At 44.0% G+C, this 20,966-nt stretch overlaps 1 protein-coding gene across 4 annotated transcripts in view; it reads right to left on the reverse strand.

Annotated features, from left to right (window-relative positions):
• Positions 1-20,074, reverse strand: part of SRGAP2 (SLIT-ROBO Rho GTPase activating protein 2) — a 249,968-nt gene extending 229,894 nt beyond the window's left edge. For 3 of the 4 annotated variants that reach the window (XM_081299355.1, XM_081299354.1, XM_081299357.1), the window contains exons 1-2: positions 19,911-20,074; positions 17,559-18,160 (exon numbers count right to left, since the gene is read on the reverse strand). In XM_081299355.1, the coding sequence (XP_081155481.1) occupies positions 17,559-17,625 (67 nt within the window). In that variant the 5' untranslated portion in view covers positions 17,626-18,160; positions 19,911-20,074. The remainder of the gene's footprint in view (positions 1-17,558; positions 18,161-19,910) is intronic. The other variant, XM_081299358.1, reaches the window with a different exon arrangement.
• Positions 20,075-20,966: the final 892 nt, after the last annotated feature.

Genomic DNA, 20,966 nt, shown 5'->3' on the forward strand with positions numbered 1-20,966 from the left:
AATCCTCTATCAAAGAACCATCTCACCATCCTGGATTTATTCAAATTAAGGTGATTAGCCACTCCTGCCTCCACACCCTGAAACAGCACTGGCACCACCCAGTCATGTTTAGCCTAGCTCAGCCTCTCCCACACTCCCCAGGATGCCTTTAAAATAACTTGGTCCTCAGCCAGCTCTTCAACCATGGGAGCTCAGATGGTGGAGGGTGGTGGCTGGACTTGACTTGACTTGACCTCTCTTCAGTTCATAGCTGACCCTCAGAAGAGGCCTTGGACCACTCTCTGGTCAAGGCAGCTCCGAACTTCCTCTCCTGGCTTAGCTGTGCTCATTCCTCACAGGGCATGGGGAGAGAAAATGCTATTTATTCCCAAACACAAACATGAAGTTCTCTTCAAGGGGGAACATTTCTCAACTGAAAATGTAAAGATGCTGCAAACGAGGTCAGGTATTTGGCATGTACAGGAGGTGTTGTCTACTTCACAGTTTCTCTGCAACATTCCCAATTTAGAAGAAAGAAAGATGACAGACTTAATGAAGTAGGGGGCGGGGAGAGGGGGTAAAGATGACACTGTCCCTTGCCTGATGAAATTCCTGCTTCAATGAAACTGTCACCTCAAACTCAGGATGTCGAAAATAATGTTCATTCTCTCATCAACTGTAGTACCTCTTTCTGAATTCCCTATATCTATTTATACCATTGTCACCCTCGGTCTCCCCTTCTTCGGTCTCCCCTTCTCCCAAGCCAGAAACCTCCAGCATTCCTGATTCTTACCTCTCCCTTAGTCCCCACCCCCATCTCTGCAGATCATTTTCCCATTTTAAAGGTGTCTCTTGACATAGTGTGATCAAACATGGTAATGAGGGTAAAAGAACAAGTAGCCTTTGGAACAAAACCTGAGCTGCAATCCCTACTCCACTACAAGTCACTGTCACCTTGTATCATCTGCCTGAATGCAAGTTTCTTGTTTGGTGCTAAGGATTGAACCCAGTGTCTCACAAGTGCTAGGCAAACGCTTTACCACTGAGCTACGACCCCAGCCTGGAATTGATCACTCTTTAACAACATATTTGTAGTATCCAGGGCAGGGCCCAGCACAGACTAGTGAACCCTATGTGGGCAGAAGCAGGCCTCCCTTTCCTTCCTAGCAAGGCTGCCCAGGGCAGCCAGGGAGTCCCTCTGAAAGGGCTTCACCACCACTCCTCAGTGCAGACTGCCTCCATTGTTCTCCATTGCCCCAGTGTGGAGCCAGACACTGGCTGACCTTCAAGAGCATCTGAAACTCCCCAGCCTATTCTTACTCCTCTGCTCCAGCCATAGTCTATTCACTCACTCAGCACACATTTATTGGGTCGCCACCACGTGAAAACATGGTGCTGGATGCTGGGAACGCTGAAATCAAAGGCTGCCCACTGCCCAACTCCCAGAACTCACAAGCTTTCTAGTAGGAGTGTGTGTCTGGGAGAGGGACATAATGGCGGGGGGAGTATGGATAAAACCATCATTGTATTAGGGTGTAGGAAGTGATGCAGGAGTGTTGAGCACAGAGGGGGCTGTGGGAACACCACTAAGGGAAGACACACTGCCTCTGTTCTTCCCTCCCACTCTCAACTTAGCCAAATCTTACTCCATAAATCAAGGTCTTATTCATTCTGGCCCACACCTCTCCCATCTCAGAATTCCTCAAGTTCTTATCAACAGAACTCACTTTTAGTCATCCTCAGGCTGATGTCATTTCTTGTATTGCTGTGGGTTAATTTTTTTTTAATTACTTTTCATATACGTAGGCTGTTTTTCTTCACTGGTCTGTGTAGTCATAGAGGATAAGGACTAGACTCTAGACAGCTCTAAACTGCTCACAGAGACTACATAACAATTATTAGTGGCACAGGTGATACATGTGGATCTACTGACAATCACAAAATAATGTATTTATTTTACTTTGAAAATGCATTGTCCTCTCACTGCTAGGTCCTAACTTCCTACTCTTTGTGTCTACCCCAAGATGAGAAAGAAGACCCTTGGCTTCCTCTGAAAAACTTTTTGAATTATAATTTGTTAAAATGGTAGTTAAACCTCAAAAAAAAGTGTAAGAATTTCTTTGAATTCTTCAAATAAAATCTTGGGTGGATGTCAAATATAGTAAACATAATGACAAAGCTGTTCTGGCTGGGGCTGTAGTGACAGCCTAGTGCTGGGAGATAAAAGTTCACTTCCCTCACTAGAAACCCCTGATGCACATCCAGAGGTAGTACCACTTCAGCATAATAGAGAATTCTTGCCCACAAATATGTAGAAACTAGATAAATGAACAAAAGTGATATTAAAAATCAGTAGGAGAGCTGAGCACTATGGTGCACGCCTGTAATCCCAGTAGCTTAGGCAGGAGGATCACAAGCTCAAAGCCAGCCTCAGCAAAAGTGAGGTGCTAAGCAACTCAGTGAGACCCTGTCTCTGAATAAAATATAAATAGGGCTGGGGATGTGGCTCAGTGGTTGAGTGCCCCTGAGTTCGATCCCCAGTACCCGTCCCCCCCAAAAAAAATCTATAGGAGAAAAGATGCAACTTTGGGGCTGGGGATGTGGCTCAAGCAGTAGCGCGCTCGCCTGGCATGCGTGTGGCCCGGGTTCGATCCTCAGCACCACATACCAACAAAGATGTTGTGTCCGCCGAGAACTAAAAAATAATAAATATTTAAAAAACTCTCTCTCCCCTCTCTCTTAAAAAAAAAAATCGATGCATTATAGTTGTACGCAATAGTGGGATTCGTTGTTACAAATTTGTGCATATTCGTACAACAATATAATTTGACCAATATCATCTCCCAGTATTACCCCTTTCCCTCCTCTCCTCCCTCCTCCTGGGTCCCTTTCCTTTAAGAAAAAAAAAAAAAGAAAAGATGCAACTTTAAATAAATGGAGGTAGGATAAACAACCATGTGGATTATAAAATCAAGTTAGATCCCTACCTCACACCATGTACAAAAAATAAATTCCTCATTTATTTAATAGAAATATGTAAAAACTAATATTTCAAAACTTTTAGAGGAAAATACCATGATTTCAGGATAGGAAAGAGGTGTGTGTGTGTGTGTGTGTGTGTGTGTGTTTTAAGTAAGTAAAGAATTACATACATTTAGTTATATTAAAATTTGAATTTTTTATACATCAAAGAAGTTAATAGAAAAGTGAAATAAGCTAATTCCAAGACATTCATTTCATCCATAATAATCAATAACCAGAATATAGAAGGAACACCTATACATCAAAAATGAGAAAAAGAAAGATGGCCTTAAAAAGCTGTCTCTGGACTGCAATTTAAGAACTGCTCTGGGTAAGGCTCCAGAACACAGTGATATGGCATTTTCCTCATTTATTTGTTAACGTTTTATTACAGTTTCTAACATTCATGACCATGCATTATCTCAGTTTATTATACCAAACTCTGAGATGTAAGTAGCACATATATTATGCCATTTTATCAAACTAATTTGCAATTCTCTTAAGAGTTTGAGAGTTTACTCTCTCTTTCTTTAAAAAACACCCATTTACACCAAAATCTGAACACAAGTCTTCCTATCATTTTTATTCTAATGGCCAAAAACTTTAAACAACCCAAGTGCCCTTCAATGGGTGAAAGGCTAAATTGTCATACACAGGACAGTTCTCAGCAATGAAAAGAAATGTATTACTGATGCACACAATTTGCATGAATCTCCAGAGAATTATGATGCCAAAAAAAAAGTCAATTCTAAAAGAGTACATACTTATGGTTCCATTTTTATAATATTGTATAATATTCTTGAAATAGAGAATGGATCAGTGGTTGACAATAACTAAGGACTAAGTGGGGAAAGTGAGAAGAGGGGGTAAAAGAGAGAGCAGAACTATGAAGTGACAATATGAAGGTTCAGTATTTGATTGTATCAATGTCAATGTCAATGTTCTGGTTGTGACAATTGAGTTGTATTGTATTCCCTTGCAAGCCATTAACCTTTGGAGAAAACTAAAGGATATACACAATCTCTCTGCATTATTTCTGACAGCTGTGTGTAAATGTATAATTAACTAAAAAAAAAAAAAATTCAAAAAAGACAAAAAACAAAGGCCTGAAATCACTCTGCCCTTGTGTAGTACCATTGTGAGGTCAAATGAGATAAAGTATAGGAAGGCACTCAGACTACGTGTGCTCTATAAATGCTAGGTAGCAATCATCTTCTTGCCCCCATCACCTAGCCTCACCAGCATTACTCACTATTCCATTGTCCACAGGGCCTTTGACAGCTCTCTACAGTGTGGTCCTATCACTGAATCTGTGTAATCTGTCCATCCTCTAACAGACTGAGGTTCCTTAAAGACAGAAGCCCTTTAATCCCTCAATGCCCATGATCTAGCAAGATACCAAGCACAGAGTAGGGGCTACATAAATGGGTGCCAGACTAAAGTTAGCTCATAATCTTCTGGTTCAATACAAATTGTCCCAACAGTGGAGGAAGTGAGGAAGGGAGGGGACTGGGAAGGACACCCCAGCAGCCAAGAGGCAACGCCTTGTTTCATCAATACCCTCCTCCTTCGCAAGTTGCCGAGAACCCAAATGCAGCAAAAGCCTGCACTGAGGGTGTGGCGACAGCACAAAAACATGAGTTAACTCATCAGGCCTCTTTCTTATTCTAGTTCAAGTTCTGAAGATGAAAGGATTGACCATTTATAGTTTGGGTCACTGAAACAAGATGGAAAGGCGGGCTGTACTACACTCTTCTGGAAAGGATTTTAAAGGTTAGTTCTTTTCCTGAAAAGATTAGACTGAAGAAATTGCCCAGGGGCAGAAGAATATACTAAATGCTCGGTCAAGATCACTCAGAGACCTCACACTCTTGGTCTGGGCAAACATATTTGGCTGGTAGAGTGGGGAGGGGGTTCCCACGCCCTGAAAACAATGCTGGCTCCTCACTCCTACTCCAAATAGTTTTCATGCATAAAAAAGCACAAGCAGTTGCTTTGCTGCCCCTAATGTTATCGGCTAATTTTTCAAATTCTTACTCAATTACATATCACACTCTTATCTGCAATCTCCACTGGCCAAATAGGCCTCCTTTCACATCATGCCCACTAAGCCTGCGGAACCCAAGTGTCCCTCCCAAGTAATTCCTGCTCTCATAAACATGAGATCATTTTACATTAAGTCTTGGAAGAGTGTGAGGTGTGTGTGTGTGTGTGTGTGTGTGTGTGTGTGTGTGTGTGCGCGCGCGCGGGTGCCTTTTCTTCTAGAAAGACTAAGGGGAGATATGAAGCAAGGGAGGGTTAAAAACTTGAGAGGTTTCTGTTTCTGCCTAGATAATGATTAACTATTTTGCTGCTGAATCCAAAAGAAGCTGGCATTTCTGGATTGGCAATTCCTGCTCCCTGGCCAAAAGAACAGAAGAAAGTATAAGCAAGCAAGCATGCAAGCGAGCAAGCAAGCGCTCGCTCTCTCTCTCAGACACACACACACACACACACACACACTTACTCTTAGAAAGAAATAACCGGCACAATCAGATCCAACCAAGCTCTGGCAGTGTGGGTGCTACTGTAGTCTGGAAGAAAACCAGGTGTTTTAAAATTGTGTTGTTACTGGCCTTAATATATCCAGATCAAGAACCTCATTAATCAAAGTAACAGATGTCATCTACCCAAAATGCTCCGATGTTTGGTTTAAAATTGCTGACAGCAAAGAGCTGAGATAACTTACATCACCACAAATCACTGAATAAATAAGAGAGATCAAGCGATATGGCACAATTGGCTCCAAGGATGCCCAAAAACACAAAGCCTATTAATGTCACTTAAAGTTGAAACCTTAAACCAGGAGTCAGAGCAATGCGTTTAAAAAAACCTGTAATATCTGTTCTCTGGTTTCCATCCTTTCCCCAGGACAACAATCAGCATGGAGACTATGTGGCAACTAAGTAGAACAAATTAAAAAATAAAAAATTTTTTAAAAAGACTACGTGGCAATTCACATTATGCTAACCACTTTTTGGTCATATGTCCTAAACATGATGAAGCAAAGAACTAGTAATCCATCTTTTCCCTTTTTAGCTGAGAAGTTGAGAATCCCAAAGGTGGACTGGCTTGTCCAAGATTAGGTAGCTAGTGCTCCATTACCCTACAACCCTCCCTCCCTGAGAATGATACTTTTCAAATGCTGTAATGATAAAAATATGAGCTGTCATTATTATTAATAGTACTCATTTTAAAACAACAGACTGTTACTTAGCCTATTCATTAGCTGAAAAGAAAACAAACATAAACATGAAAACATTTCAAGTCCACAGTACAGCATACTTCATCAAAATTCTCAGAGAAATTCCTTAGTTGACAAACGTATGAAGAAGGATATGAGAGGCAAGAGGCCATCCCTACATCCTAGGAGGGGCTGAAGTCACTTCCCCCACAGCCCAGATGTCTAGGCCAACTCTAAACAGGTTCCACATCTACATCACCTCCCCCTAGTTTGTCCCAGCCCGGATGTCAGGGATTAAAATCCTGCCTCCCACTTCCTCATTTCTTTAATTTTCATTAGAGACAATCACTCAAACTTCCTTTTAAATCCAAGTTTTGAACACAACATAAATGTCTCTAATACCAAGGATTACACAAATTCCATTTTCTACAACAGAGATGAGTGAGGAAAACCACACAAACCAGTGACATGGGCATTTTCTCACTTGAGCTCTCTGAGCTTACTAGAAATCCAAGGTTTAATATATTTATCCTGATTAAAGCATTCACTGTCCTAATGATCAAGTCTCAAGTCCACCTCCAGCCCCAATCAAGTAACCATTCCTTGGATTTCTCTGTGACTCAAATCTTTCTATCAGATCATGACACCAAACCAAATATCGCTTCAACTGCTCTCCAGGCCAGCACCACTCTGCCACCATCTGGGGTTCATCCTATGTGTGTGGAGCCCATGCAGACAGTGTCACTCCAAGAACATAACAGTTTCTGTACCAAAGAGTGTGCCCTACAAAGGACAACGTCATCATCTTCAATATCTCAAATAAGCAAGAATCATGAAAAAGGAAAGCTGAGAGAATATTAGAAATTTTCTAATTTAATCCCTAATTTCCCAGATGAGAAAAACAAGGCATGGGTAGGTTAACCAAATGTTACTAGGAATACATTTAGAAGACTGTATTAACTCTTTTTTGTATTAAGAGACTAGGAAATGACAACAATCATCTAAACCTACAGCATTTCACAATTGTAAAAGTCTTTCAAATGAATTCTTTTATGAGCTTCACAAAAGTCAGGGGTGGCAGCAAATGCCCATACTCCCAGCAACTCAGGAGGATGGCCAATTCGAGGCCAGCCTCAGCAATTTAGCAAGACCCTGTCTCAAAATGAAAAAATAAAATAAAGGACTGGAGAACTGGGGATATAGCTCTGTGGCAAAATGCCCCTAGGTCAATCCCCAGTGTCCCCCAAAAATATATCCAATCATCCTTGGTAAGAGCATCACTTACTATCTGTGTGCTTTGGAGCAAGTTATTTAACCTCATTTTGCTTCATCTGTAAAATGGGGATAATAGTAGTAGCTAGCTCTTAGAGCTGTCAGGAAATTCATGAGCTAATATATGTAAAGCACTTAAAACAGAGCTTAGACCTCTGAAAATCTTGGACATCATCATCATCATAATCATCATTAATGAGATTCAAGAACTGTTCTCATTTTATAGATGAGAAACTTGGAATTTTGAGACCTTAATTGAGTTATTACTCAAATTATAGTCAAAGCCAAACTAGAACCCCAACTTTCTGCCTTCCAATCCAGCACTCTATCTCCCATTCTACTTTCTGCCTTCCAATCCAGCACTCTATCTCCCATTCTACCTGTACAGAATCCTATAGAGTTCAATTTGTCATACAAATGTCCCATTGGCCCAAAAGAAATACTGCTCCAGAATAAGTACTTCAGACAAGATGCCTCCCACAGAGCAGCTTACTCATCTGCCAAGATCTGGCCCAGTATGCCTTTATACACACACACACACACACACACACACACACACACAGGGCGGGGGGGTGGGGACAGACCTCTAAAGGATTTCAGCATTTGGAGAAATTATTGCCATCTCTTCAGAAACAGGATGTATTTTTTAAAGCTCATGGCACATCGCCTCTTGGCCAGCTCATGCTTTTGGTTCCCTTTGTTTTCTGTGCTTTGTCTTCCTGTGGAGCTCTGGCCACCCAGTCACCCACAGCTGGTGGCGAGGTCGTCATCTCCTGGGGGAGCATTCAGACGCTGCCATATTCTAAACAGGATCTAGACTCAAAGAGCAAAGATAAGATTCCTACTTTCACAATGCTTTTCAGGTAGCATGTCCACTGATTAGTAAAAGAAGAAAATGTTTAAATTTAAAAAAAAATAACAAAATACTGCCTCTCTGTAATCTATGGTATCCTAAAAAATGAAGGCTGCACAATTCCCAGCTGTTTCTCCTCCCTGAGAATGTATATGATAATTCAGAACTATTCATTCACTATCAGAAATAAGGTCAAGGCTACCAAATACCAAATGACTTGAAAAACCAGAGGGGAGAGTTTTCCTGTTTGTCCCCTTGGACCTTTCCTCCACATTCACCCAGATCACATAGTTGCTACTGGCTAGGTAATAGCTCTCACCAAACCCATCCCAACAGTCCCCTGTTAAAATCAACAGTGTTTTAACTCCTGGTCAAGACCGATCTAAACTTTCTCCAATTTAGATTGTGAATATCTATTAAAAATGGGGAATAAATCCTGGATAAGTGTAGAATGTGTTCTGCTTCAATTACAAAGAAAGCTTTACTTCTCTTTTAAACTCCTGGGAATTTCAAAGTTAATATTTTTCTTGGTTTCCAAGGTAAGAGATGTGATTGAAGAAATTTGATCAACTCAAGTATAGCTCTAGGGCAGTGATTTGAAAGAGGATGGGGGAGGTAAGGAATAAGGAGAAACATGCCCCATTTGTAGAGAAGCTGGATGGTGCTTTACAGTTTATACTTGCCCTTGTACACTGATGACAGGATGTTTCATCTAGTTTGAATTTCATGTAACATTAACAAAGGAGTGACTTTTTTTTTTTTAACAGAAAAATAACTGCAGAAGTGGGGCAGCAGGGCACTGACTGTCACATCCAACCTTAACTCAGAAAACCGTTCATTTGAATGTTTACAAACATTTTAGTGCTTACTCTGTGCTAGAAGCTGGACACATGGAAATGAATAAGACAGTTCTCTCCCAAAGATGCTCAGTGAGTTGTAAATAAAGAGATGTAAACAAAGAAATTATAACGTAACATGATGACCGCAATAATACAAAGTGCACAAGGACACTGCCAAGGAGATGCTATGGGTACCTTGATTGCCATGTGCAGAAAGCAAGAGGAGATGCTGAGATATCCTGTAGGTCACTGTACTGAGAGCCAGGATATGCAGTAAAGCAGGGAGGGCTTTCAGGAAGTAATGCATCTGAGTTGGGCTTTAATGGATGAATAAATTTTCCAGGTTCAAGGAAGAGGACCCATTCCAAAGAGAGAGTACGCAGCATGAATAAAGCATGAAGCTCGGCTTAACACAACATAGCAAGATAACCAGGTCTGTGATGGTATAAGCAGGGTAGGTGGGAAATTAAGGTGTATGTATATGTGTATATATATATATATATATATAGTCTTTCATGCTATGAACTTCCCAGAATAACCAAAACAAAGTGTTTGTTTTTAATCACTTTGTAATACTGTACAAAGTCAAATTGTCATGATCAAATTAAACTATTTCCAAAAGAAATAGTTATTTCTAGGTCATCTACTTATTCACTTGTTATTATAGTCAATAAATAATTACTGAGAATCAGCATTAGAGCTACAGTAATATTCTGGAAATGTTTCCCATCTGAAGGGACCTCATAATATAAGCTATTTATTTTGCATTTAATATTTGTCATTCACTGAGCTAGTCCTTTAAATACATTTGCAATAAACAGCAAGGTAGGTCTTGTTATCTTTGTGTCACAGAAGAGGATGCTTGGAAGAGAAATTTTATGATTTCAGCAAAGTCAACGAGTGAGGAGATAATAATGAAAAGACTCCCAAGTCAGGGCTGTTCTGACATCTATATTCTTTGCACTGCACTGTACCTCAAAACATTCCTACCAGAAGCATCATGGAAGAGAGATGACTGAAATACAAATATTCCAAACATGAGGCAGTAAAAGATCAGTGCCATGAGATCTACTTTAAAAAAATGCTTGCATGGTGCGGTGGCACAAGGCTGTAATCCCAGTGCCTGGAGAGGCTAAGGCAGGGAGATCGTGAGTTCAAAGCCAGCATCAGCAACTTACCAATGCTCTAAATAACTCGGCAAGACCATGTCTCTAAATAAAATATGAAAAGGACTGGGGATGTAGCTCAGTGGTTGAGTGCTTCTGGGTTCAATCCCCAGTAGGGAGGGAGGGAGGGAGGGAAGGAAGGAAAAAAGGAAGGAAGGAAGGAAGGAGCTATGTGGGTAAAATAAAGAGAAGGGTAACTTCAGAATACAGTGATAAAGGAAGGTATCCCAGAATAGCTGAATTTTCATGAGGTAAGACATGGGGCTGGGCTGGGCAGGGAGAAAGGGGCATTCTGTGAGCAGCACTCAGAACTCAGACTTTGGTGATTATCAAGGTTCTAATTCCTATTCTATTTCCACCAGGAGCAGACCCCAGCAAGTTTCTGAAGGTTCTACACCTCACTTTCTTCTTCAGCAAAATGCCATAGCAGTACTATATTTCTCCTGTAAGGATCATAAAATAATCTTTATAAAGTACTTAGGATAATGCCTAGTATATGATAAGCCCAAACAAATAGTCCAGATAGGCCTTCAGTTCTCTTAAACTAAAATGAGAAAAGTGGTTGAAATGATAGGTTGCTCCAGAAGGAGGATAGAGCTCCTGTATACCTGGTCTCTATTCAGCAGGCAATTGGGAATCAATTATTAGAGGAAATAAGCTATATTTCTAACATTCTGGGTAGATCTCCCAGGGGAATCCCCAGCCCTTCCCCTTATCATCTGGCTCACTTGTAACCCTTTCTAAAGAGGTGTGATGCCCTGGGGACTGGTTCAAGCAAGGTTTGTAGGAAGATAGATACTGTCACATGTCAGCTCCTAACATGGCCAAGACCTTTTTTTTTCCTTTCTTGATCTTTCCATTTTGTTCTCTTCTAAAAACAGCAATGACTGAGACATAATATGAACCAACTTCCCTGAGAGGCTGTCTTTTATCATTAAGGTAAAACAAGTTTTCCAGGAACCAATCTGGGTAGCTTGGATCATTATTTATTTATTACTTTGTTAAACTTAGGAATACCTGCCTTTTACTTACTTCATGTTAAGCTAATATTTTTTCCATAACATGGTTACTGTACTACTCATTTATTAGCACTACATTATAATGAAGAAACATTTAGGGGTAATGGTTATTTCACTATCTTGATGTGATGGTTTCCTAGGTGTATACTATATGTGAAAGGTTATCAAATTGTATCCTTAAACATGTACTTTTATTAAATGTCAATAAAGTTACTAAAACTACAGTAAAAGATCAGTAATGAAATTATTAAAAGGCATGACTATATTATTAACAATAATGTTAGTAATACACAATGCTCATGAACATAAGTAGATATTCATAGTATGAAAATATGAATACATATATTAAAACCTAACTCTGAAATATTTTCAGGATAGTTATATAGAAATGTATATACAGGCTTACAAAATGTTAGTATAAAGAACATTTTTGAAAAATAGAAATACACCGGGGCTGGGGATGTGGCTCAGGCGGTAGCGCGCTTGCCTGGCATGCGTGCGGCCCGGGTTCGATCCTCAGCACCACGTACCAACAAAGAATAATAAAAATAATAATAAAAAATAATAAATATTAAAAAAATATTAATAAAATATTTAAAATAATAAAATATTAAAAAAATTCTCTCTCTCTCTCTCCTCTATCACTCTCTCTTAAAAAAAAAAATAAAAAAATAAAAAAATAAAAATAAGAAATACACCTATGTTCATACCAAGAGTAAGAATAAGTACTGGAAGCAACTCAACTAAAGATTGGATAAACAAAATGTGGTATATACACACAAAAGAATAATAGTCAGCCTTAAAAAGGAAAAAATCCTAATATACCAACAATTTGAATGAGCCTCAAGGACGTCATATTACACAGCACAGTATTTATCTGAACTACCTCAGAAAGTAGAATGGTGGTTGCCAGGGTGTGAAGGCAGGAGGAAAAGAAGTTCTTGTTTAGTAGGTACACTTTCTATTTTGCAAGATGAAAAGAGTTCTGTGGATGATGATAATGGTTGCACAATAATGTCACTGTACTTAATGTCACTGAACTGTACAGTTCAGAATAGCTAAGATGGTAAATCTTATGTATATCTTACCACAATTAAAAAGAAAAAGAGAAAAGTGAGTTCCTGTACATTATTCTGAAAGGTATTATTTTGTCATTTTTGAAAACAACTTTTTAAGAGCTATCATTATTTATTTTTAGATCAAATCTCTGCAGAAGTAACTTCCCTAGATTCCCTGAAAGGTCAATTCTGACACCAGATTAAAACTGTACTCTTGAATTTTATGGCTAGTAGAAACCTACATATTGATTACTTTTCCCCTGAATGTGACAGCATTTTCCAAATGTAGTCCTCAGAGGTCTAGCGTGTGTGAAGGAAGTATGATGCTCATGAAGGAAACCTTTATCTAGAAAGAGAACTCTACAGGAGCCACTGGACAGCTCAGTTTATCTAGAGCGGACGCAAGAATTTTAAGAGTCAGAGTTTGAACCCCAGTTGATGTTAAAAGGGGATAGACCTGGCTATACATCAGGACCAGGTTGCACAGTCTGTGAACTTGATAGCAAAGAAATGATCAGGGCTTGTCTAAGCTTTCAACCTGTATGGCACAAGACAGATGAGGCCATAACTACCCAATGACGGAAATTTCTGTTCCCATTTCCCAAAGAACACCAGAAATTGGCAAAGCTAAGGACTACCCTGAACACGGTTTCCAACCATTACTACTTTGCACAGCCCACTGCATACCCTGGATCCCAGCCTACCACCTTCTCTGGGGTCTTGCTACTCTGAGATGCAATGCTTGTATTTTGCTCAGAGCTTCCTTTTTTTTTTTTTTTTTTTTTTTTTTTGCAGGAGTTCACCTCACTATAGAGTCTCTATGTTCCCTGCACAAGGGAAGAAGAGCCCTCAGCCATCTCGCAGGAAGATGATAGCAACTGCATGGGGATTCCAAGATGTTTTAGTGCAGCTTTTCATAAACTGATTATATTTAAAGCTCCCATGGGGAGTGGGAGGCAGGGGCTGGGAGGAAAGAAGCTTCGGGAGAAGACCTTTGCTGGTATGAGTGAGGAACTGCTCAGACCTCCCTGGGGAACAAGCTTGTTAAATAGGAGCAATCAGCATTTCCAAGCACATGTGCACACACAACATGACTAGAGTCTGAAATTTCATCTCCACCTCCCAAAGGGTCTTGAAAGGGTTAAACTGTTCCAGGCAAAGGCCTATGCTTTTTCTATCAAAATGCTCCAGATGGAAATTACAAAAACTCACTTCTCAGTTCTGTGTTGCACACACACTGTTCTAAGATATTGAGAGAGAGAGAAGCTTTAGCACACAGTGCCACAGAGACTATTCCTCCTGGAATCTTTGCATTAACTGTTGATCTCAAGCTTTCTAGGAGACTGCAAAAACTCAAGGTATGGAGTAAGGACCTTGAATAAGGAAGGATAATACCTGGAACTGTAGGCAGTGATGTGAATTCATTCAAATACAAAGTCTAGGATGTCTGGTACTATGCCTCACCCTTTGTTGATAAGTACCAGCAAAGAAGCTAACAGGATAGAGGCCAAAGGCACCAGATTATGACCATGACTCTGACCAGAGTTTTCAAGTATATTCAGAGATTAATGTATATGAAAATGCTTTGTAAACTGGAAAAACTATGTGGAAAGACTAAATATATTAGTGCTTTCCAGTCTCACATTGAGAGGCATGAACTTTCAAAGGAATCTGAACACCCACAAACCAGAAACAATGATGGTTTTTAATAAGACAGCTACATGGCAGGCTGACCAGAGACACAAGCACCCCTCATAAAACCACACTGGGGTGGCACTGGGGCTACAGTCTCAGAGTTCTTCAGGACACATGAAAGCAGGTGGTTTCAGGGGAGGCAAAAACCACAAGACAGAAAGTCCCACAAAGTCCATTTAGAGACTACTTGATTCAAACCATCCCTCACTGAACAGCAGACCAAGGACTCTGGGCAGGGACATACAGAACAACAAGTAGCCAACACTTAGACAGTTTACCTGTTCATTTTGCAAAAAAAAGGAAACTCACGTCTACAAGTTTGAAATGTTTTCTGTTACTACTAGACGAATTTAGAATTCAAGTTTCATTTCTAGATTCGTTGCCTATTATTTAATGACTGGTGCTTTGAGAATGAATACAACATGCAGGCTTACCAACCAGCCCAAGTCAGCAAGGAAGGCTTACTGAAGAGGGGAAGGATACACAACCCTTGAACACTAACACAGGCCAGATACTGTGCTAAGTGATCAATACACACCATCTCACTGACTGCCCACAACTCTCTTAGGAAATACCTATCATTTTGCCTACTTTCCAAATTAAGAAACTGAGTCTCAGACAAATCATACAATGAGTGGCAGAATGGAAATTTAAACCCTGACCCCTTTGATTCAAACCTGTGCTCTTAAGCACCAATCCAAACTGCTTTGCTGTTACAGCAAATTTCTTTGTGGCAGCATGTGAGCCCCACAGAACACATAGAGCTAAAACCAATAATTCTGATAGAAGGGCTTCCAGATAGGAAGGGGCAGAGTCAACCCTGAATCCAGATTCTTTGTCTAAAAATTCTTTGCTCTTCCAGAGTACAGGTTCTAGAATGTATGCCCCATTATAGTTGGGATTCTTCCTCCTTCACTGCTATATAGGCTTCTCCTGGAACACATAATAGGCACTCAATAAATAGCTCATGATTAAAGCTACAGTCCAGCAGTGTGACCTTGGAAGGGCCTATTATCCTTTCTGAGCCTCTGTTTCCTCATGTGTTGAATGGAAGATGACCATAATATCCACTTCCTGGACTAATGTAAGGATTAAACAAAACCATTTCATGTAAAGCACTTCAGACAGGATGAAACATAGTGAGCACCCAAAATGTAAAGTATTATCATTATCACTGTTATTCATTGGCATATTTTGGCTCCTTCAGAATTTTTTTCCCCACCCTGATTAGATAATGTTTCATAGTAAAGACACGGAATAGGGAATTGGAAATCAGCAAACCTCTTTCTAGCTCAGATCTCCTACCACATTACTAGGTGACCTTGGACAAGCCTCTTCTGTTCTCCATTCTCTCCTCAGCTATAAAATAAGGAATTAAACCATTCAGATCAGTTCCCTAAGCATTCACCGGGTACCTTATCTGAGGAAGATATCAATGCTCAATCACCTATAAAATTCTATGACCCTGAATAGTGTCAATAGAAAAATATTGGAGCAAAGCAAAACAGTCTCCTGCTTGTGGCAAGATTGAAGAGAAACCCCAAATAGCTGACTGCATTACATCATCTCAATGAGCAATGTTTGTAAATATACCAAGTGCTTAATTTTGAGACACTCGTGAGAAATCCTTTACCAATAAGAAATTGGCATGTTCTATTAACACCTATCTCCTTGAACCTTCCAAAAAATAAGCATGTAAAATCACTTTGCACCTTAGTCAAATGGTGTGCTTCTGGAGAGAAATCTGGGAAAGTCAAAGTTATTAACACTCTCTATGGCAACAGTTAAGAATAGGATGTATTAAAAGAAAAAAGAGAAAAAAAATGACATATGTGGCTAAAACTGCAGGGGGGATTCCAAGAGCAGAATGAAGTGCATCTGAACAGGACAGAGGCCAGTGGCCTATTGTTTACAAAAACAGGCCCAGATTATGAACAGTGACAAGAGGCCAAGACCTCAATTATAACTCACAACCACACCTCTCTCAATCCCAGCCCAACTGAAGCTATCAATCAGTCAACTCCCCCATCTCTGTAATAAACCTACCAATATTTGCAGCCAAGTGGATAGAAGGTCCCTTAGGGCACTTCAGCATTGACCAAACTGATGACATACAAAAGATCCTGCAGACACAATGGGGACTTCAAACTACCTTCCAACCTTCCAAGAGATAAGGCAGCTGCCCATTACACACTCTACCTCTACCCCCACCCAGGCAATCATTAGAGGGGAGACATGGCCCTTCCCAAGTCCTCTGTGATAGGAAAGGTCTCCTTGCATTAGTGCAGGGAAAGAAGGAGGGGCCCCTCCCTCTGTACTCTGAAACAAAGGAAAACCCAGAGCTCCAACCATGTGGTGTAACATTCAAGGCCACCCACCTCTCCCACTCCCCAGCTAGGGTCTCAATGGGCTGAAGTGGCATGGCTCTTCTAGGGACTGGTCAGGAAGAGCCAGTGCCTTGCACAAACACATGCTAGATATCTTACACAGGCAGGAACCCCTCCTAAGGGAAATGCGCTGGTTAAGAAAAGGCTATTTGGGTAGGGGCTCTGATGGACCAGCCAAGTCAGGCAGTGGTGCACTAGATGAAGAGACAGGTCACTTGGTTTCTCCAGGTCCACATTTTGCTTTACCCTTCACATTTTTGCAGAGAGGGGAAATGGGGCTTCGAAAGCATATATTCTGGAGCACAGGTCAACTACACAGAAGGGCTTAAAAATTATGTCTCCCCATTTTCCAGAATCAGCACCACCCTGAAACCCTAACACCCCAACTCTATTCACGTTTAGGTAAGGGTGGAGACCGGGTGTGGATGGCCTTATTCTTTTTGTCCTCTGATCTCTAACTGTATGCAGGGTGACCAGGGATGGAGCAGGTACAAGGTGCACCCACTACATTAGGCACTTTTGTACAGGGTACCATTACAAATCTCAGGCTTTAATATAGGGCATTAGAAAAAAACCCGCCTCTCCCAGGGCTCTCCAAATGGTACACCTTCCCAAGGTTGCATTTCTGTCAGGACTCCCCTTCAACCTCTGAATTAAATGTCCAAACACCTGTCAGATTTCACTTGTCCTTTAAGGAAACCCGACCCAGACAGGGGGAGGTGAGTGCCGAATTGCCACCTTTTTCTCTCCAAGAACCTCCTGCCCCTCCCCCCACCCTGTCCAAGCTTGGGGGAAAGGGCTGCCAAAAGAATGGCCAGACCCACAAAGGCACTCCTAAAGCCCACTCCAGTTCCTTACCAGTGCCTGTGGCCCCTGGCACTACCCATCCTCAGGAGGCTTGGACCCATCTAATGAAACCACCTCTGGGGTCAGCCTGCCCCCACCTGCTCCACCCAAAGAAATGAACAGCCTGCAAATCAGGATGGAAATGCATGCCTCACCAGTCCATAGAGCACATGCATTATGCCATTTTTCAAAGCCCTTACCTTTGACCTGAGTATCGTACTCTGCTATGATTTCCTTATCCTTTTTGAATTTGGCTGGAGACGTCATGTTTTCCTTCTTTCTTCCAAATTCGAATTGTGAATTGATAGATCCAGGAGAAAAATCCAACCAAAAAATCAATACCTCCAAGACCGATTCTCCCAAGGGCAGGAGGGGCCCCCCCGCGGTGGTCTCCAGCGCTCCGGGGAGCGCGGGCTGAGCAGGCGGCTAAGGCAGGCACATGCAGACGGTGGGTGCTGGGGCCGAGTACAGCGGCGACTGGTTCCTGTGCTAAAGCCCGAGCCGCAGCTTCAGCATTAGCCTGGAGAACGGCAGCGCCCGCAGCCTGGCCCGGGGTCTGACATCAACGACACAGGCGGGGAGTGGAAGTCCTTCCGCACAACATGGTGTGGGGGTGCGGGGGTGTGGACGCGCCCAGCTATGTCCCTGGGAGGGAGTGGGTTTGTATCGGGGTGCCGGGGGAGGGCTGGGCGTGCTTCGCGGTTTTTTGTCGTACAGGCTCAAAGATGCTGCAAATCAAATCCCAAACGGGAGCCGCAGCCGCGCGGACTGGATCGGAAGTCGTTTGCTCCGGTTCACTTGCCTGTAAATGCAGGAAAAGGGGGAGGGGGCGATCAACCCAAGAGCAGATCCTAATCGCAGCGGGGGTGGGGTTGGGGATGTCGCTCCGAGCCTGGCCTTGGCCCATTCATCTCGGTCAAACGCTGCCTGGCCAGCAGAGCCCGGCCCAGAGAGGTGGGGAGGAAGGAAGCTCCCTCCGGATTTTGTTTTAAGGCTGAAAGAAAACACTTTGGAGCAGCCGCCTGCGCGGGCTCCGGGCGGGGACTGCGGCGGGAACGCGGAGCCCCGGGCGGGGACTGCGGCACCTCGGCGGTTTCCCGAGCTCCGCCAGCACTGGGCAGCCGCCAACCCAAGGGGGGCCTCTGGCCCTACCCGCGACTCGGCCCCTGACCCCTGGCTGGAGCACCTCCCTGGACATCAAAAGGGATCAAAGCCGGAGAGGGACAAGCCACCCGGGCACAACTTTTCTTCCCTTCCCGCCCCTCCTCCCAGTTGTTTTGTTTTTGGTTACTAGCTTCTCTTGGCAGCAAAATGTTGGGGGGGTGGGGGATCTGCAGGAAAAAGCCTGCTCCGCACGGGACATATCCAGGAAAACAATGTGGTCTGCAGAAGCAGGAAACCGGTTAGAGGCGAGGGTCGGAACCGGGAAAATCGGGGGATGGGGGACGGAAGGCAGCCGTTGCCTCCCCCAAAACCAGGGACGAGAGTGACTTTAATGCCATCCCCAACATTTTTTTGTCACCCAAGCCCAGGAATCCCAGATACCGCACCCAATCCCAGTCTGGGGGTGGGGAGAGATCTTTGCGAGGAGGTGCTGGAGGAGATACCTCCCTAGTCAAGACTGGAGGGAAACAGGCGGGAGCGCGGAGGCCGGCGTCTGGTTCCCTGTCTCGCCGCAGCGGGGACCCTCCCTCCTTGGCCGCCCCTTTCCTCCCTCTGGGCGCCGGGAGGAGGTTCCGCGAGTATCTTCCACTTCCCGGGGCCGGAGGAAGAGCCGCACTGAGAGAGGCAGAGAAGGAGTAGAGGCGGCGTGGTTCAGGCTGGCAGGAAGCGAGGAAGCAGTTGTGAGGTGGGGTCCTGAGGCTGCACGGGATCCCGGAGATAACTAGAGCTGCATACGTTTGGAAAGCCGGGAGAGGGCTAGGAGAGGATGGTCTTGGGGGTGAGGGTCAGTTGGGAGACTTTGGTGGGCTGGGATGTTACGTGAAGTACAAGGATGTTAGCAACTCTGGTACCGAGAAGAGGGCCTGGGAACCGGAGTGGGTGAAGAGGAGCCCTTCGGAGTGGGCTAGGAGGGTAGGACAAGGAAAGAGCCCCGGAAGCTGTGTGGAACACCCATCCTTCTGAGTCCTGGTCCGTGACCTGGGCTTTCTGCCAGAGCTAGGAGACAGGGGAAGAGGCCAGCCGAAGGTCACCGGCTACGCCAATGACGGCTGCCCCAACGTGGACCCAGGCAGCCGGTGTGATGAAGAAAAGGGGAGGGGGCTGGATGCAGACTGCGCTCCGATAAGTAAGCCAGGACAGAATTTCAGGCAGTGCGGTGATGGGCGGAGAGACATGCAGTCCTGAGAAGTATTATGGGCTGTACTGGGAGATTTGGAGAGGGTCGGGGCCGAGGGGGGGTGGGCTGAGGGATTCCAGGCGCGCCGCACAGCCAAGGCGATGCCGCGATCAGCATCCGTGCCCTCTCCTTCCCGCCCCAGCCCGGGTTTGTTCGGTCAGTGATCAAGCCTGGAAGTAGGGAAGGAAGAGGAGAGGGAAGGAGCCTTTACCTGGCTCTGACGCGACGGGTCTCGGGCCCCTGGCTCCACTTCCCACTCGGAGCTCTCCTCCCCTCTCTACCCCACCACCCGCTTCTACGCAGATCGGCCCCCCAGTCCCCTGAGGAGCCTCCGCCAACTCCGCAGGACCCCGCCGGGAAGCTGAACCCACCCCTTTACCAATCACCGCCCGCTTTCTATCGACCGATGGGGCATCCAGCCAATAAGAATAGCTGATCTCAAGACCAGGGACATGGGGAGGAGCCTACGAAACTTGGAGGTGTGACTAACACTGCTGAGGCGTGGTCCCAGAGTAAGCTCCTCCCAGGGCTGTCGAACCCTAAAGTAGAACTGATGGGCGGTATTAAAATGGAACCGACTGCCAAACACAAACTCTTGAGAAAAGCCATGACCAATTGGACTGGGGTAGGGAGGAGGGGCGTTGGCGGGGAATTTTAGCCAATAGAGAGCAGAAGTAGGAGGGGACTGTAGAACATCTTCCAATAAAAAACGTAAAAGGGCGTGCCTTGCCACTCCACCAGGGCGGGAGGAGGGTTGGCCCGAACCTCCCAAAATCCACCAATGAGATGGGAGGCGGAGCCAAGATTGGCCAATCATAAAGCCTATCTGATCTCGGCACCGTTACTGGGGCGGGGCGTACGGTCTCCAAGCCATAGAGCTCTCATCAGAGGAAGGCCGGAGAGCTGCCAATGCGCGACTTGGGCGAACTCTAGTTCTTCCAATCGGTGCGACGCGCTGGCAATTCAAACTGACAGCCGGAAAAAGCGGAAGAAGGAGCAAAAAACAATGTGTTCGGTGACAGACTACAGCTCCGAAAGAACCTAAAAAGCGACCCCTGCTCCACTTCACCAGCACCACCGCTCACTCAGGAGCAGCCGCTGTGGGAGACACCTGAGGGGACCGCGAGGGAGAACTGAGGGAGGGAGGACGCGAGAGACGGCGCGAGCGCGAGCACGCTGAGGGCCGGGGGTGCTGGGAGCCGAGCTTGCGGCCAAGCAGTGCTGAGAGTCGCGGAAGAACGGAGGATTGAGGAGAGCCAGGGTCCTC

Source organism: Spermophilus citellus (genome assembly GCF_964194105.1).
Source record: "Spermophilus citellus genome assembly, chromosome: 6".
NCBI lineage: Eukaryota > Metazoa > Chordata > Mammalia > Rodentia > Sciuridae > Spermophilus > Spermophilus citellus.